At 40.8% G+C, this 13,425-nt stretch overlaps 1 protein-coding gene across 5 annotated transcripts in view; it reads left to right on the top strand.

Moving 5' to 3' along the window:
- The window catches only part of syk (spleen tyrosine kinase), a 132,417-nt gene that overhangs the window by 87,244 nt on the left and 31,748 nt on the right, over nt 1–13,425 (top strand). For 4 of the 5 annotated variants that reach the window (XM_063068928.1, XM_063068929.1, XM_063068932.1 and 1 more), the window contains one exon: nt 2,586–2,648. The exons of the other annotated variant lie outside the window; for it this stretch is intronic. In XM_063068928.1, coding sequence (XP_062924998.1) covers nt 2,586–2,648 — 63 coding nt within the window. The remainder of the gene's footprint in view (nt 1–2,585; nt 2,649–13,425) is intronic. 5 annotated transcript variants of the gene reach the window in all.

Genomic DNA, 13,425 nt, shown 5'->3' on the forward strand with positions numbered 1-13,425 from the left:
AGAATAGTTTGCAACCCAAAGCAGCCGCTAAGTTGGAAGTGAACAGAAACAATGTGACAGGAGAGTGAGCAGATGCAGAAAGAGTGAGTAACTGGCTCAGTGCTTCCGGTACTAGTTGGTGAGACGGTACTAGTTGCCAATTGCTGTAGGCAATGAGGGCAAAGGGAGAAGGCACAAGAAAATTCTGTTACCACCTTGCAGCCCCACAGCAGCTGACAAGTACATCCCACCCTTCTCTCTGGGCTCCCAAATTCCTGAGGAAGACCTGTGAGGTGCTAAGTGTAGCAAAGCCTTTATGAGGCTAATAGTTCCTGAAGTTCCACTGAAATTAAGCTGCCATGAGGAACTTGGTCCATGTTTTCTGACGAGTGCTTATGGTACACAACAATGGTTTTGATGTGATGCTGAGAAAAAAACAGATAGGAGAAGTCACAAGCTATGGCCATTGTCATTCATTGCCACCACATTCTAGTCAAAAATCTGCAGTCTACACTTTCATTACATCCAGAAGGACTGCGCTAAGGAAATAAACTCTTATGGACCAAGTGGTGTTTTAAACACCACAAACATTAAACTAGAATCATAGAGTTGCAGAACAATACAACAGGCCCTTCAGCCCCATGAGTCCATGCTGACTATGGTGCCCACCCAAGTAGTCCCAATTTCCTGCTCTAGGCTCATATCTCTCTAAGTTCATGTACCTATCCAAGTGCTTTTTAAATGATACTATTGCATCTGCATCAACCGTTTCTTCTGGCAGATTGTTCCATGTACTCAACATTCTCTGTGTGAAATCATTGGCCCTCAGTTCCATTTCAGATCTTTTCCTTCTGACCCTAAATCTACATCCCCTACTACAGGGTATTAGACTCCCCTTCCCTGGGAAAAAGATTTTCCATCACCTTATCTATGCCACTCATAATTTGAAACATTTTTATAAGATCACCTCTTATTCTCCACGTTTCTAGCCTGAGAAACCTCTCCCCTTAGCTCAGGCCCTCTAATCCTGTCCTCACCAACAACTGCAACATAGTATCCCAATTCCTGCACTCAGTGCCATGGTTGATGAAGACTAGCATGCTAAATGCCTTTTACACCACTCCATCCACTGGTGAAGCCACTTTCAATGGTCTAAATGCACTTGTTTCCTTCGTCTCTCCGTTCCATTACTCTCCATAGTACCCTAGTATTCACAGTACAGGTCCTACGCTGGGTTGACTTTCTAAAATGCAACTTATCTGTCTTGAAATCTACACAGAGTGGCCACTTCATTAGCCACCTCCTGTGCCCATCCACTTCAAGGTTGGAAGCGTTTTCAGATCCCCTTTTGCTGTAACATGTGGTTATTTGAGTTACTGTCATCTTCCTGTCAGCTTGAATGAAGTCTGGCCATTCTCCCCTGACGTCTCTCAGTAACAAAGCATTTTTGCCCACAGAACTGCTGCTTAATGGATTTTTTTGCAGCATTCTTTATAAACTCTAGAGAATATTTTGGATGAAAATTACAGGAGACCACTAGATTCTGAGATACACAAATTACCCCGTTTTGGTACCAACAATTAGTCCATGGTCACTTGGATCACAATTCTTCCCCATTCTGATGTTTGGTCTGAGCAATAACTGAACCTCTTGACCATGTGTGAATAATTTTATACATCGGGTTGCTGCTGTATGATTGACTAATTAGCTATTTGCAATAATGAGCAGAGCTATAGGTTTCCCCTAAAAAGTGGCCACTGAGTATTTTGAATAATAAAGATCCCAATAATGATCTCAATGATGCACCACCCATGACTGGCCTCCGTTCACAGTAACAACTTTCAACCATTATCCTCTGCTTCCTACTTCCAAACCAATTTTACATCCACTTAACTATCTCTCCCTGGATTCTGTGGGACCAAACCTTCCAGATCAGCCTACTATGCAGGACCTTGCTAAAGTCCAAATAAGAAACATGCACTCGCCTACCCTAATTTATCTTTATGGATGCTTCTTCAAAAAACTAAAAGATCTCCAAAAATACTCCGAAGAAACTAGGCTGAACACTATCCACAGATACAAGACCTTGCAGATGCTAGAATCTGAAACAACACCCAAAATGATGGAGGATCTTGGCAGGTCAGGTGGCATCTATGGAGAGAAATGGATTGTTCATATACTCAGTTGAGACCCTTGATCTAGAACATCAGTCCAGATGAAGGGTCTTGAGATGAAACATGCACTAGCCATTTTTCAGTGACATTTTGAAGAACCAAGTCCAGTTTAAGTCTATGATCACCAGCCCTCTTTCCCGCCAGCCCTGCTGTGAAAAGGGCAAATTCTATTCAGCAGTGTCCTAGATTGAATAAATTATTGTCATAATATTACCAAGATCATTAGGATTTTTATGTCATCACATTTTATTACTGGTATATTTGTACTAGTTTTATTTCCATTTAAATAATAATATTTATAGCATAAGTAATTTTTCGATGCTTTGAAAACAAATAATGTGAATTTTTATTTGAATAGGCTATCATATATATTAAGTGTGCAGATACTTAAAACAGAAGTTCAATTTTCCTTTTTGAAATTGTGGTTTCCAGAATGAGGGAGCAGGTGGAATATTGTCCAGAATCAAAACCTTTCCAAAGTCTGGTTTCAAAAAGGTGCTTGACTCATTGTTACTATATTACAATTTTCCACAGGTTTGTTGGATTGTTGAGTCCCTAACACCGTGTTTAATGCATGACCTCAACTAATATTTGAATGTAGCTACTAATAAATTTCCTAAGGTTGTTTTCTCTCTGCACTCTTTACTAACCATTTTTAAAGAATGTGCAGAAATTAAAGTGTGCAAACTCAATTTCCTATGCTGTGAATTAATGTAATAATCATAATACAAATGGCATTCACTTTAATAATTACATGCTGACTTGATCATAATGTTGGATCTTTCAGCTGGTCATCTTGCTTTGTTGCAAAGGAGTCCCACTACAAGATTTGCCTGTAGATCAGGATTACAGTATAGAACATATGTCTATCAAGAGAATATAATGTTGATGCATAAATTTGCCCCACACTGTTCCCCTCATTTTTGGAGCATTGGTGCAAAATATATAAAGTATTATAATACACAATAAATGGATGACAGCTATGAACTTAATCTAGTAGCTTTTTTCTTGGAGGCTTCCTGCTCTCCTTACACGTGTAGTTGTTGGATAAATATTTGGGCTGTTTTGGAGGGGTCTTTTGTTTTTTTGTTAGACCAATTCACATATGTTAAATAATTTATTGATGCCAGCACTGGATCCAACACCAACACAATGTCATGACCAAGGAAATCTTCATCCAGACTTCATTCCTCTCTGGGAGAGATCATTTGACTTCAACAAATAATTCAGGTTTTGTCATTGACTACAGCCTAATATCTTTTTATTTACAAACTTCTGCTACAGTTCCTATCTCCCAATTGCATGACCTTGACATGTTTGGTATGAAAATAAATGTACTTGTTTTGCTTGAAATTATATTATTTCTTGTTGATGTCATACTGACAGTTTTGATTTTATTGTGTCTGTTCAACCTAGAGATGAAATTTGTTTGAACAAATGCATGAGTATGTTCTTCATTCAGAACTGTACATAAGTGAACTGACATAGCGAGCAGGGTTGTTATGTGTTTCTGGTTTTAAGTGCCCCTTGAGCACTTGCTTCCCAAGAGCTTCTTGATTGGCCTCTAGGCTGCTTCGATATTATTATTCTTCAACTTGCACGTAGTGCCGGAGTGAACACGATCGAATTGCAATTCAAGGATTGGCGAATGAAACTATTTCTTCAATGATTCTCAAGTTTCCTAACTTCTTTGCCCTTTCTATTAGTACTTAAAGTAATCTTGCATCTTCTGCATGTTTTGTTACAACTGAAGGTTTGGACTGGCCCGGATTGGCAGAAAGACATAAACCCCGATTATCTTCTTAAAGCTATATTTATTGGGTCAGAACAGATCAAGCATTAAGATTCTTGTCTAGGTATGCACATGCCCCTCTCACTACAGCACACTTCCCGTTCTGCCAATTCGCAGTGCAGTTCACATCCACTCTGTCTGTGGGGCCCCGAGAAACTACCCTCAAGTCCCTCGACCGCTCTACTTTTATACCCTTTCAACTGATATGGAATACCACAGTAAGTGTGCCAACACATGGCTCCATCTCAAACCATGGAACCAAAACCAATCATCACCTGTCACTACTCATCACATTACTATACCCACCCCTGCTTTCAACCTTCATGTTCCCACGTAAGTCTCATGGTTGTATTCCCATAGAAGTAATCGAAGTTCTGTTACATTCAAGGCCACGGTAGTGGTGAGACATTCAACAAGCACTGAGATTAACCATTTATAATTCCTCCATTCCCAAATGTTTCAACCCCATTACATTCAGCCCACAGGCTTTAATACAACCCACACAGATGTCCTACCATATTACAGGCAAATTGCAAACCTACTGAGCATAAAAGCAAAATGATTATAGTAAAACCCCAGACCACTATGGTAACCCATCAGCCTCCTGGCCTTCCAAAGGGCCACCAAAATCCTCACGCTGTGTAAAAGTGATGAAACTGATATCCTGCATTACATACGATATCTTATCTAACAACCATTGGACATGGTCAGGCAAATCTCTGACTCAAAAAGGATGCATGTACGATGCTCCTGACCTATTATGGCACCGGCACCTACTTCCTTTGCCAGGATATAATCCAATGCCATTCTAATCTGCCTGAAGCCATTAGGGTGACCTCCCTTGATAACAGGGCAATATTATATTGGAGGAAGAGTTCATCCAGAACTGATCAGCCTCCGAGAGACCTTTTTCTGATGGTTTGACGTATGGGTCCTGTGGTTGGCCAGATCTTCAATATGTACATACATGGCACAGCAAACCCCAGGTAACAACAGCTAGACTAGCCCATGGGAAGCCAAGGGTAGGCCTGGGTGCCATTCAACGTAGGGAAAAAATCTGGCCCAAAACAGCAAATTCTCACCATAGTACCATATGTACATGAGCTATTCCCCATCAGAACCTGCTCATTGTAACAGCAGTGGCAATTATTCCTGGATTGTATTACATTCAACATTGGTACTTTGGTCTTACTCTGATCATATATGCCAGTACATACCATCCCTTAAACGGATCCCCTTTCGCAGTCCCATCAATCATCATAGTTGACAGAGTCATGATGGGTTCATTCCATGCCCAGTATTCAGAGTCATTTAGAGGGGTGGGAATCAGTGCTCCCATGACTGAGTGTGTTGAAATCCATGAGCACACCCAACGCTTTAATATGTTTAGATGATAAGCACATTCATACAACATTCTGAGAAAGATATTAGTAATCACTGTTGAGACGAGGAGCGGCAGCAATGTCGTGGCCAGTTTTGCAGTGTAGATAAGCCCATTACCATTCCCCTTTAGTTAATGACTGGACACACCATTCCTTGTTCTCCTGAAAGCACCACCCACCGCATATTGCCCACCCCCAACGCCACAATCTGCCCCCCCCCCGCCTCCAGTGGTCCAGTTGGTTATTGTACTCATACCTTCCCCAACTCCTCGTCAACATAACCCCTAATTTATTTTATAGCTGTGCGGACCAACCATTGATCTGAGCAGGAATTTTTTGCATGGTCTGAAAAATGTGCAGCACTTTAAGTGCTTTTTTTGTAATACGCCTACTGTGAATACTTAGAATGAAAATTGAAACATCACATACTTTTGATTTTATTTATTAATGAAGGGTATAATGAAATACAGTACAACGAATATCTTTCACGTTATATAATTTCTTTTTCATCTGTCTTTCCAACTGCACAGCAACAATGGCTATGTGCTCGGGAGCATTTTAGTTACTGCGTGGCCAAGCACCCATGCGGCTTAGACAAAACAGTGCTCCTCCTCTAATTCCACCTTCCCTTCTTTTGGTGGGGGGGGGGGGTTCAGATCCTCCTTGAACTTGGATTTCCAGTTGTCCATGTTTCAAATCTTGTCTGTCCCTGTACCTCTACAGATTCATCTCCAGGGGCTCACCGGCCATCCCCTTGGCTTCACCTGCTGGCATATTAGACAAATCGCTGCCACTGTTTTTGGTTTCGTCACATCAGTCTTTGCCCAGAGCCATCAAACGCTCCTGATATGATAATCTTTTCAATCCCAAAATCATTTTAGTGAACCTTCTTTGAACCCTCTCCAATGGAAGCATATCCTTTCTTAGATAAGCTGGCCCAAAACTACTCACAATACTCCAAAGTTCGGTACGGACTAGAAGGGCCAAGATGGCCTGTTTCCGTGCTGTAATTGTTATATGATTGTATTATATGGTCAAATGCGTCCTCACTAGTGCCTTATAAAGCCTTAACATTACATCCTGGCCTTTACATTCTAATCCCCTCGAAAAGAAAGATAACATTGCATTTGCCTTCCTCACCACCAACTCAACCAGCAAATTAACCTTGCAAATTGCATTCACATGGTTGTATTCCCAGAGAAGTAATCAAAGTTCTGTTACGTTCAAAGCCACAGTGGTGGTGAGACATTCGACACGCAAAGAGATTAACCATTCACAATAAACTGCACAGCACCTTTGGCTTTGCATGGTATGAATTCTTCTGTTGGGAACAAAAAAAAAAGATAACTTTTGAAGGTTACTAACTGGACTATAGCTCGAGTGCTCCTGTTGTGTAAGTTCTCAGAGTTACCCTGTATTCACACATGGCATGCCAACAGTCTGTTGAAAGTGTCCAAACTGGGAAGCAAAATGATAAAATATATAGCTGATGCCACTAGGAGAGACATCTCAGATCCAGCCCAAGCTGCTGGGAAAGCTTTCAAAAGCTGTTGGTCCAACAAGGGTGCCAGTGCATCCAGGAAGTATACCAAATCATCGAAACAAACTGACTAAATATTTTCTATGTCTTCTTTCTGCCTGTGGATCCTGAGCTGGATCACTGCCTGAACTCTCAGTCGGACTTCACTTCCACCATCTGTCCATCAATATGGCATGGAGTTACTGTGTCACACAGCACATACACAGTGCCCCTGGTTCTCTGAGTCCACCCCGGGTATCAACCATTGAATTATGCTACTTATTCTCCCCAGGTTCTACAAGTCACTGACATGAAACTAGGAGCGTTTTAAAACAATACTTTAAAATTCGACCGAGCAGCACACCTTCGGGTTGTGTGAGGAGACCAGAGCAGCCGGAGAAATCCATGCAGTCACGGGGAGAATGCATGGATTCCACATAGACTGCACCTGTAGTCAGCAATTGCAGGTCAACAGCCCTTTTCTTGAACAGGGCCCAAGGCATAGCAGCTTTGATAAAGACTCCTTATGAACTGGTTCCTATGAATCTCACCCGTTTGTGATTGATGTTTTTGGTCTCTGTGACAAAGGTTACCAGAGGTTGTGATCTTTGCACAACGCCTTTGAGATCTTGATCCTGATCATTTATATGCATTTGAGCACCTGCTACCAAATCAACACCATGTTGTATTTAATTGATGCAGCAACAAATACCACCACAATGATTGCGCACCCTCAGTCCCTACTAGGGCCGAACTGAGGATGGGCCGACACTTCCTGGAGAAGAACAATCATTCACTGAGACTTGTAAGAATGGAACAGCAGTTCTCATATGGGACTTTAACTTGCACATAGATTGGGTGAATCAAGTTGGTCGAGGCAGTCTTGAGGAAGACTTCATAGAATGCATCCATGATGGCTTTCTTGAACAGCATGTTACTGAATCTACAAGGGAACATGCTATCTTAGATCTGGTCCTGTGCAAGGAGACAGGTAAAATTAGTGATCTTGCAGTTAGGGATCCTCTTGCAAAAAGTTATCACGGTATGATTGAATTTCTCATACAAATGGAGGGTGGGTGGAATAGTTCAATCTAAAACCAGTGTATTATGCCTAAACAATGGAGACTACAGTGAGATGAGGGAAGATTTGGCTAGTGTAGTCTGGGAACACAGGCTATATAATGGGACAGTTGAGGAACAGTGGAAGACTTTCAAAGAGATTTTTCACAGTGTTCAACAAAAGTATATTCCAGTTAAAAGCAAGGACAGTAAGTGTGGGGAGAGTCAGCCTTGGATAACTAAGGAAATAAAAGGAAGCATCAAGCTAAAAGCTCGTGCATACAAAGTTGCCAAAAGTAGTGGGAAACTGGAAGATTGGGAAGACTTTAAAAAACAACAAAGTACCACTAAGTGAGCAATAAAGAAAGGGAAGCTAGTTTATGAAAATAAACTGGCACAAAATATAAAAACGGATCGTAAAAGTTTTTATAATTATATAAAGTGGAAATGGTTAGCTAAAGTGAATGTATGTTCCTTGGAGGACGAGAAGGGGGGATTGATATTAGGTAATGAGGAAATGGCTGAGGCTTTGAATGACTATTTTGTGTCAGTCTTCACGGTGGAGGGCACATCTAACATGCCAAAGAGCGATGTTATGAATGTGATGGGAGGTGAGAACCTTGATATAATAGCTATCACTAAAGAGGTAGTGCTGAGAAAATCTGCCTGCCTGAGGATAGATAAGTCCCTTGGTCCTGATGGAATGCATCCCAGAGTACTGAAAGAAATGGTAGAAGTTATAGTGGAGGCTTTGGTGATGATTTACCAAAATTCTCTGGACTCGGGCAGGTCCCGGCAGATTGGAAGATGGTGAATGTCACGCCACTGTTCAAAAGAAGATGTAGGCAAAAGGCAGGTAACTATAGGCCAGTTAGTTTAACATATGTATTTGGGAAAATGCTTGAAGCTATCATTAAAGAAGAAATTCTGAAGCATCTAGAAAGAAATGGATCCATCAGGCAAATGCAGCATGAGTTCAGCAAATGCAGGTCCTGTTCGATAAACTTACAGGAATTCTTTCAGGATAGAATGAGCGCCGTGGACAGAGAGGAACAGATGGCCATTACTTACTTCGATTTACAGAAGACATTCGATAAGGTGCCACATAAAAGACTTATCCATAAGATAAGGATGCATAAAGTTGTGAGTGATGTATTAGCATGGATAGAGGAATAGATAATTTATAGAAAGCAGAGAGTTGGGATATATGGGTGTTACTCTGGTTGGCAAGCAGTGGTGAGCAGTGTGCCACAGGGGTTGGTGCTGGGCCACAACTGTTCACAATATACATTAATGATCTGGAAGAGGGGACCGAGTGTAGTGTATCTAAGTTTACTGTTGGTACTAAATTGAGTGGAAAGGCAAATTTTGCAGAAGATACAGAGAGTTTGCAGAGAGATATAGATAGGTTAAGTGAGTGGGCAAGGGCCTGGCAGATGGAATACTATGTTGGTAAATGTGAGGTCATCCACTTTGGAAGGAAAATGAAAGAGCAGATTATTATTTAAATGGTAAAAAAAATTGTAGCATGCTGCTGTGCAGGGAGACTTGCAAGTGCTTGTGCATGAATCACAAAAGGTTGCTTTGCAGGTGCAGCAGGCTATCAAAAACACCAATGGAATGTTGGCCTTCATTGCTAGAGGGATTGAATTTAAGAGCAGGGAGGTCATGCTGCAACTGTACAGGGTACTGGTGAGGCAGCACCTAGAGTACTGCATGTAGTTCTGGTCTCTTTACTTGAGGAACGATATACTGGCTTTGGAGGCTGTGCAGAGGAGGTTTACCAGGTTGATTCTAGGGATGAAGGCGTTAGACTATGAGAAGAAATTGAGTCACCTGGGACTGTACTTGCTGGAATTCAGAAGAATGAGAGGAGATCTTATAGAACCATATAAAATGATGAAAGAGATAGTTAAGATAGAGGCAGGAAAGTTGTTTCCACTGGTAGGTGAGACTAGAACTAGGGGACATAGCCTCAAGATTCGTGGGAGTAGATTTAGGACAGAGATGAGGAGGAACTGCTTTTCCCAGAGAGTGGTGAAACTGTGGAATCTTCTGCCCAATGAAGCAGTGGAGGTTACCTCAGTAAATATATTTAAAACAAGGTTGGATAGATTTTTGCATAGTAGGGGAATTAAGGGTTATGGGGAAAAGGCAGGTAGGTGGAGATGAGTCCATGGTCAGATCAGCCACGATCTTATTGAATGGTGGAGCAGGCTCAACGGGCGAGATGGCCCACTCCTGCTCCTATTTCTTAGGTCTTATTTACAGTATATCTCATTCTTCATTCCATTGTTAATTAGTATGATGTCCCTAATGTTAAGATTACTCACATCAAGTCAATAGCATTAAAACTACTGGTTATATAATCTGACATATCACTCTGAAAAAATTGACAGTCTTATTTGTTTTAATGGGTTTGCATTCTGCCTCTTTCGTTTGACTATTGATCGCAATCTAAGTATGCCCAGTGTTGATATCTCTGCATCGAACACTTTGAGGTCTGTACTCATTGGCAACAGAAGATATGAAAGAACATATGATTTGGTCACTGAAAAAATAATAATCAGAGGAACAGTTGCAATAAATGTGTGATGGTGCAGGTATCATATAAATAGCCATAACTTATTGTTTGAACCATGGTTTTGATATGATAGTTTTTCATATTCAAAGTACTTCTCCCTGGAACAGAGGAGGAAATTTGTCCTATTGCACTGACACTTAATACACTCCCAGTAGTTCTGTTCCCTTACTTCCCTTTAACCTACTTTCTCACATGCTCCAGCAGATTATTGTGGTTCATTTAACTTACGAAGCAACACCCTTGAGATATGGGAGCAAACCAGAACACCAGAGGGATGTGATGAGGTCACAGGGAGAATGTGGAAACTCCACACAGACTCAATGTCAGGATGAAACCCTGGTTACTGGAGTGTAACTTGCTGCACCACTAGAGAAATGCTCACTGGGAAACATGGTACAGAATCAGATTCAGTCATTCATGCAGGCAGGCAAGCAGAATTATCAGGAAGAATAATTCAGCCAAGTATTTATCAAAGGCAATTTTACAAGATTACATTCCAAAAATACATCTTAGCCAATAGGAGCACTGATTAAATCATATTAATAGTTTCATCAGGTTCTTTGCACACATTCCTCATCTTTCACAAGTTTCATTAATGTTACGGCAGAAAAGAAAAACGCCTCCTGTTTGGCAACTTTGCGTGAATGACACCTGTGGGTTGGACATGAATGATAGACGCAGATCGCAGCAATCCAAGCTGAACTCCCAAGGAACACACACAAAGTGCTGGAGGAACTCAGCATTTTGTGTGTTGCTCGGATTTCCAGCATCTGCAGATTTTTTTCTTGTTTAAGCTCCCAAGGAACATTTAAGCAGATTATTGCTGCTGCAATCTGTCCAGATGAAGCAACCCAAGAAAAGGGAAAGTGGTTTTAGTTGCAGTCACTGTTTGATTACTTTATTGCTATCTTTCATTCCCCACAGCTTTGGATAAAGGCATTCACTTCAATCCTCTACTTAGTGAGCACAAAAATTATGAAAGGTGGAGCACAGACTCACTGACGAGAAAGGTCTGTCTTTTAGCAATGTTATTAGTGGGAAGAAGGAACAGTCTGGCGATTAGATTAAACTGATCTCTAAAAAACTAATGCTGCACTGCCCCCTATTGTTACTGATGTTAAACACACTGCAATATTTATCTGACAATTTTTAAGTGTTTTGAATCCAGGAGCTGTTTTCGTCCAACCTAGCATAAAGATAGCTAAAATTATTATTCCTTGCGCATTTTAAAACTGCTGCAGGAAAATATAGAAAAATTAACCTGACCTCTGCACTGAACTGAAAGCATGCTGAAGACAAGAAAGTCTGCAGATGCTGGAAATCTGAACCGACACACACACACACAATGCTGGAGGAGCTCAGCAGTTCGGGCAGCATCTATGGAAATGGAGAGATAGTTGATGCTTTAGCCTCCAGCATTTTGTGTGTGTTACTATGAATCATATCCATTGATATGTCACATTTGACCCAACCACAAGTAATTCTCTTGCGGTGTTATACTGTGAAAGTAATCACAAAAGAAAAAAGTTATTTTGCTGTTGATTCCAAGATAGTGAACTTGGTGTCAGGGAAGAACTTGGTTGAAATACTTCTCCAACATTAAAATTGTATTGATTTAATTACAAATTACTGGAAAAGCAAGACAAAAGTTCCGTAAAAAGAAGAGGGGACAAGCTCTTGCATTTGAACAACAATCATTGTGGAGAAGCATATCCAAAGTCTCACTGAAAGAAGGCAGTTAGAGAAGGTTATTAAGAGAGATCAAAGCTACAATCAAGAGACAGGATGGTAGGGAACATTATTTTAGTTGCATACTGTGTTAGCAAGTCATGGTTTCCATCATATGTCACTTCAAGAGTGTGGCTTACATACAGAGAGGTTTATATACATGCCCTCTTCTCACTGTTACCACCAGGAAGGAGGTACAGAAGCCTGAAGGCACACACTCAGTGATTCAGGAACATCTTCTTCCCCTCTGCCATCCAATTCCTAAAAGGACATTGAACTTATGACACTACCTCTTTTTTATTATTCCTGTTTTTACACTACTATTTTTATTTTAACCATTTAATATACATATATATGCTTACCGAAATTTATTTTTTTCTATATTATCATGTATTACATTGTACTGCTGCCATTTAGTTAATAAATTTCATGACATATGATGGTGATATTAAACCTGACTCTCATCCTGATTCTAAGGTGCTCAGGAATTTAGAATGCAGTTAGTTATACTTGACGGGGGTGCTTTTAAAGGCATCCAAGAGTAAACACAAGTTAGTTGTTAGCAACTGTTTCAAAAATAAAAGTAACTGAGAGAGGCAAAGGCAGTAAGATTAAGCGGATTGGGACTGACCCTTGGATTAAAAACATCAGTTCAATGGGGAGGCCAACAGAGGAACTTCAGTCCCTAGGAATAGAATGGAAGTGAGCTGAAGGATCAAGCAGAGAGACAGCTTCTGAACAGATTATGTTTGCGGAAAATCAATTTGTTGAGACCGTGGGGAGAAACTGTAGCATATAAGGAGTTTGGGATGCATTTGGGAAGAGGGTTAGGAAGGTACATTCCAGTGGCAAATCGCCGTTTCAGCGACACTGCAGATGCTGGTCAGCAAACCATCAAGGCTTTCACATTTAAGTTGCTTCGGAACTGTCTGAATGATCTTGCCTTCAAATAAGCAAAACAAAATAGAAGAAAAATGGCGATCTTCTCACAAGAACTTGTAACCTAACAATGTTTTCTCTTGTTATGTGTCGGCCTTTCATTAGCTCCTCTGTGTACCGTTAATACATTTCACTGCTTGCATCTACCTCCTTATAGTGGGCTGGCATAATAAACACTGATTTAACATGTGGCATACGCTTTACTTGCATGCTTAGAATACAATGATCTTGATAAATTACAATACTTATTCAATCCAGCTCTCCCTACC

Source organism: Mobula hypostoma, chromosome 16 (genome assembly GCF_963921235.1).
Source record: "Mobula hypostoma chromosome 16, sMobHyp1.1, whole genome shotgun sequence".
Taxonomy (NCBI): Eukaryota; Metazoa; Chordata; class Chondrichthyes; order Myliobatiformes; family Myliobatidae; genus Mobula; species Mobula hypostoma.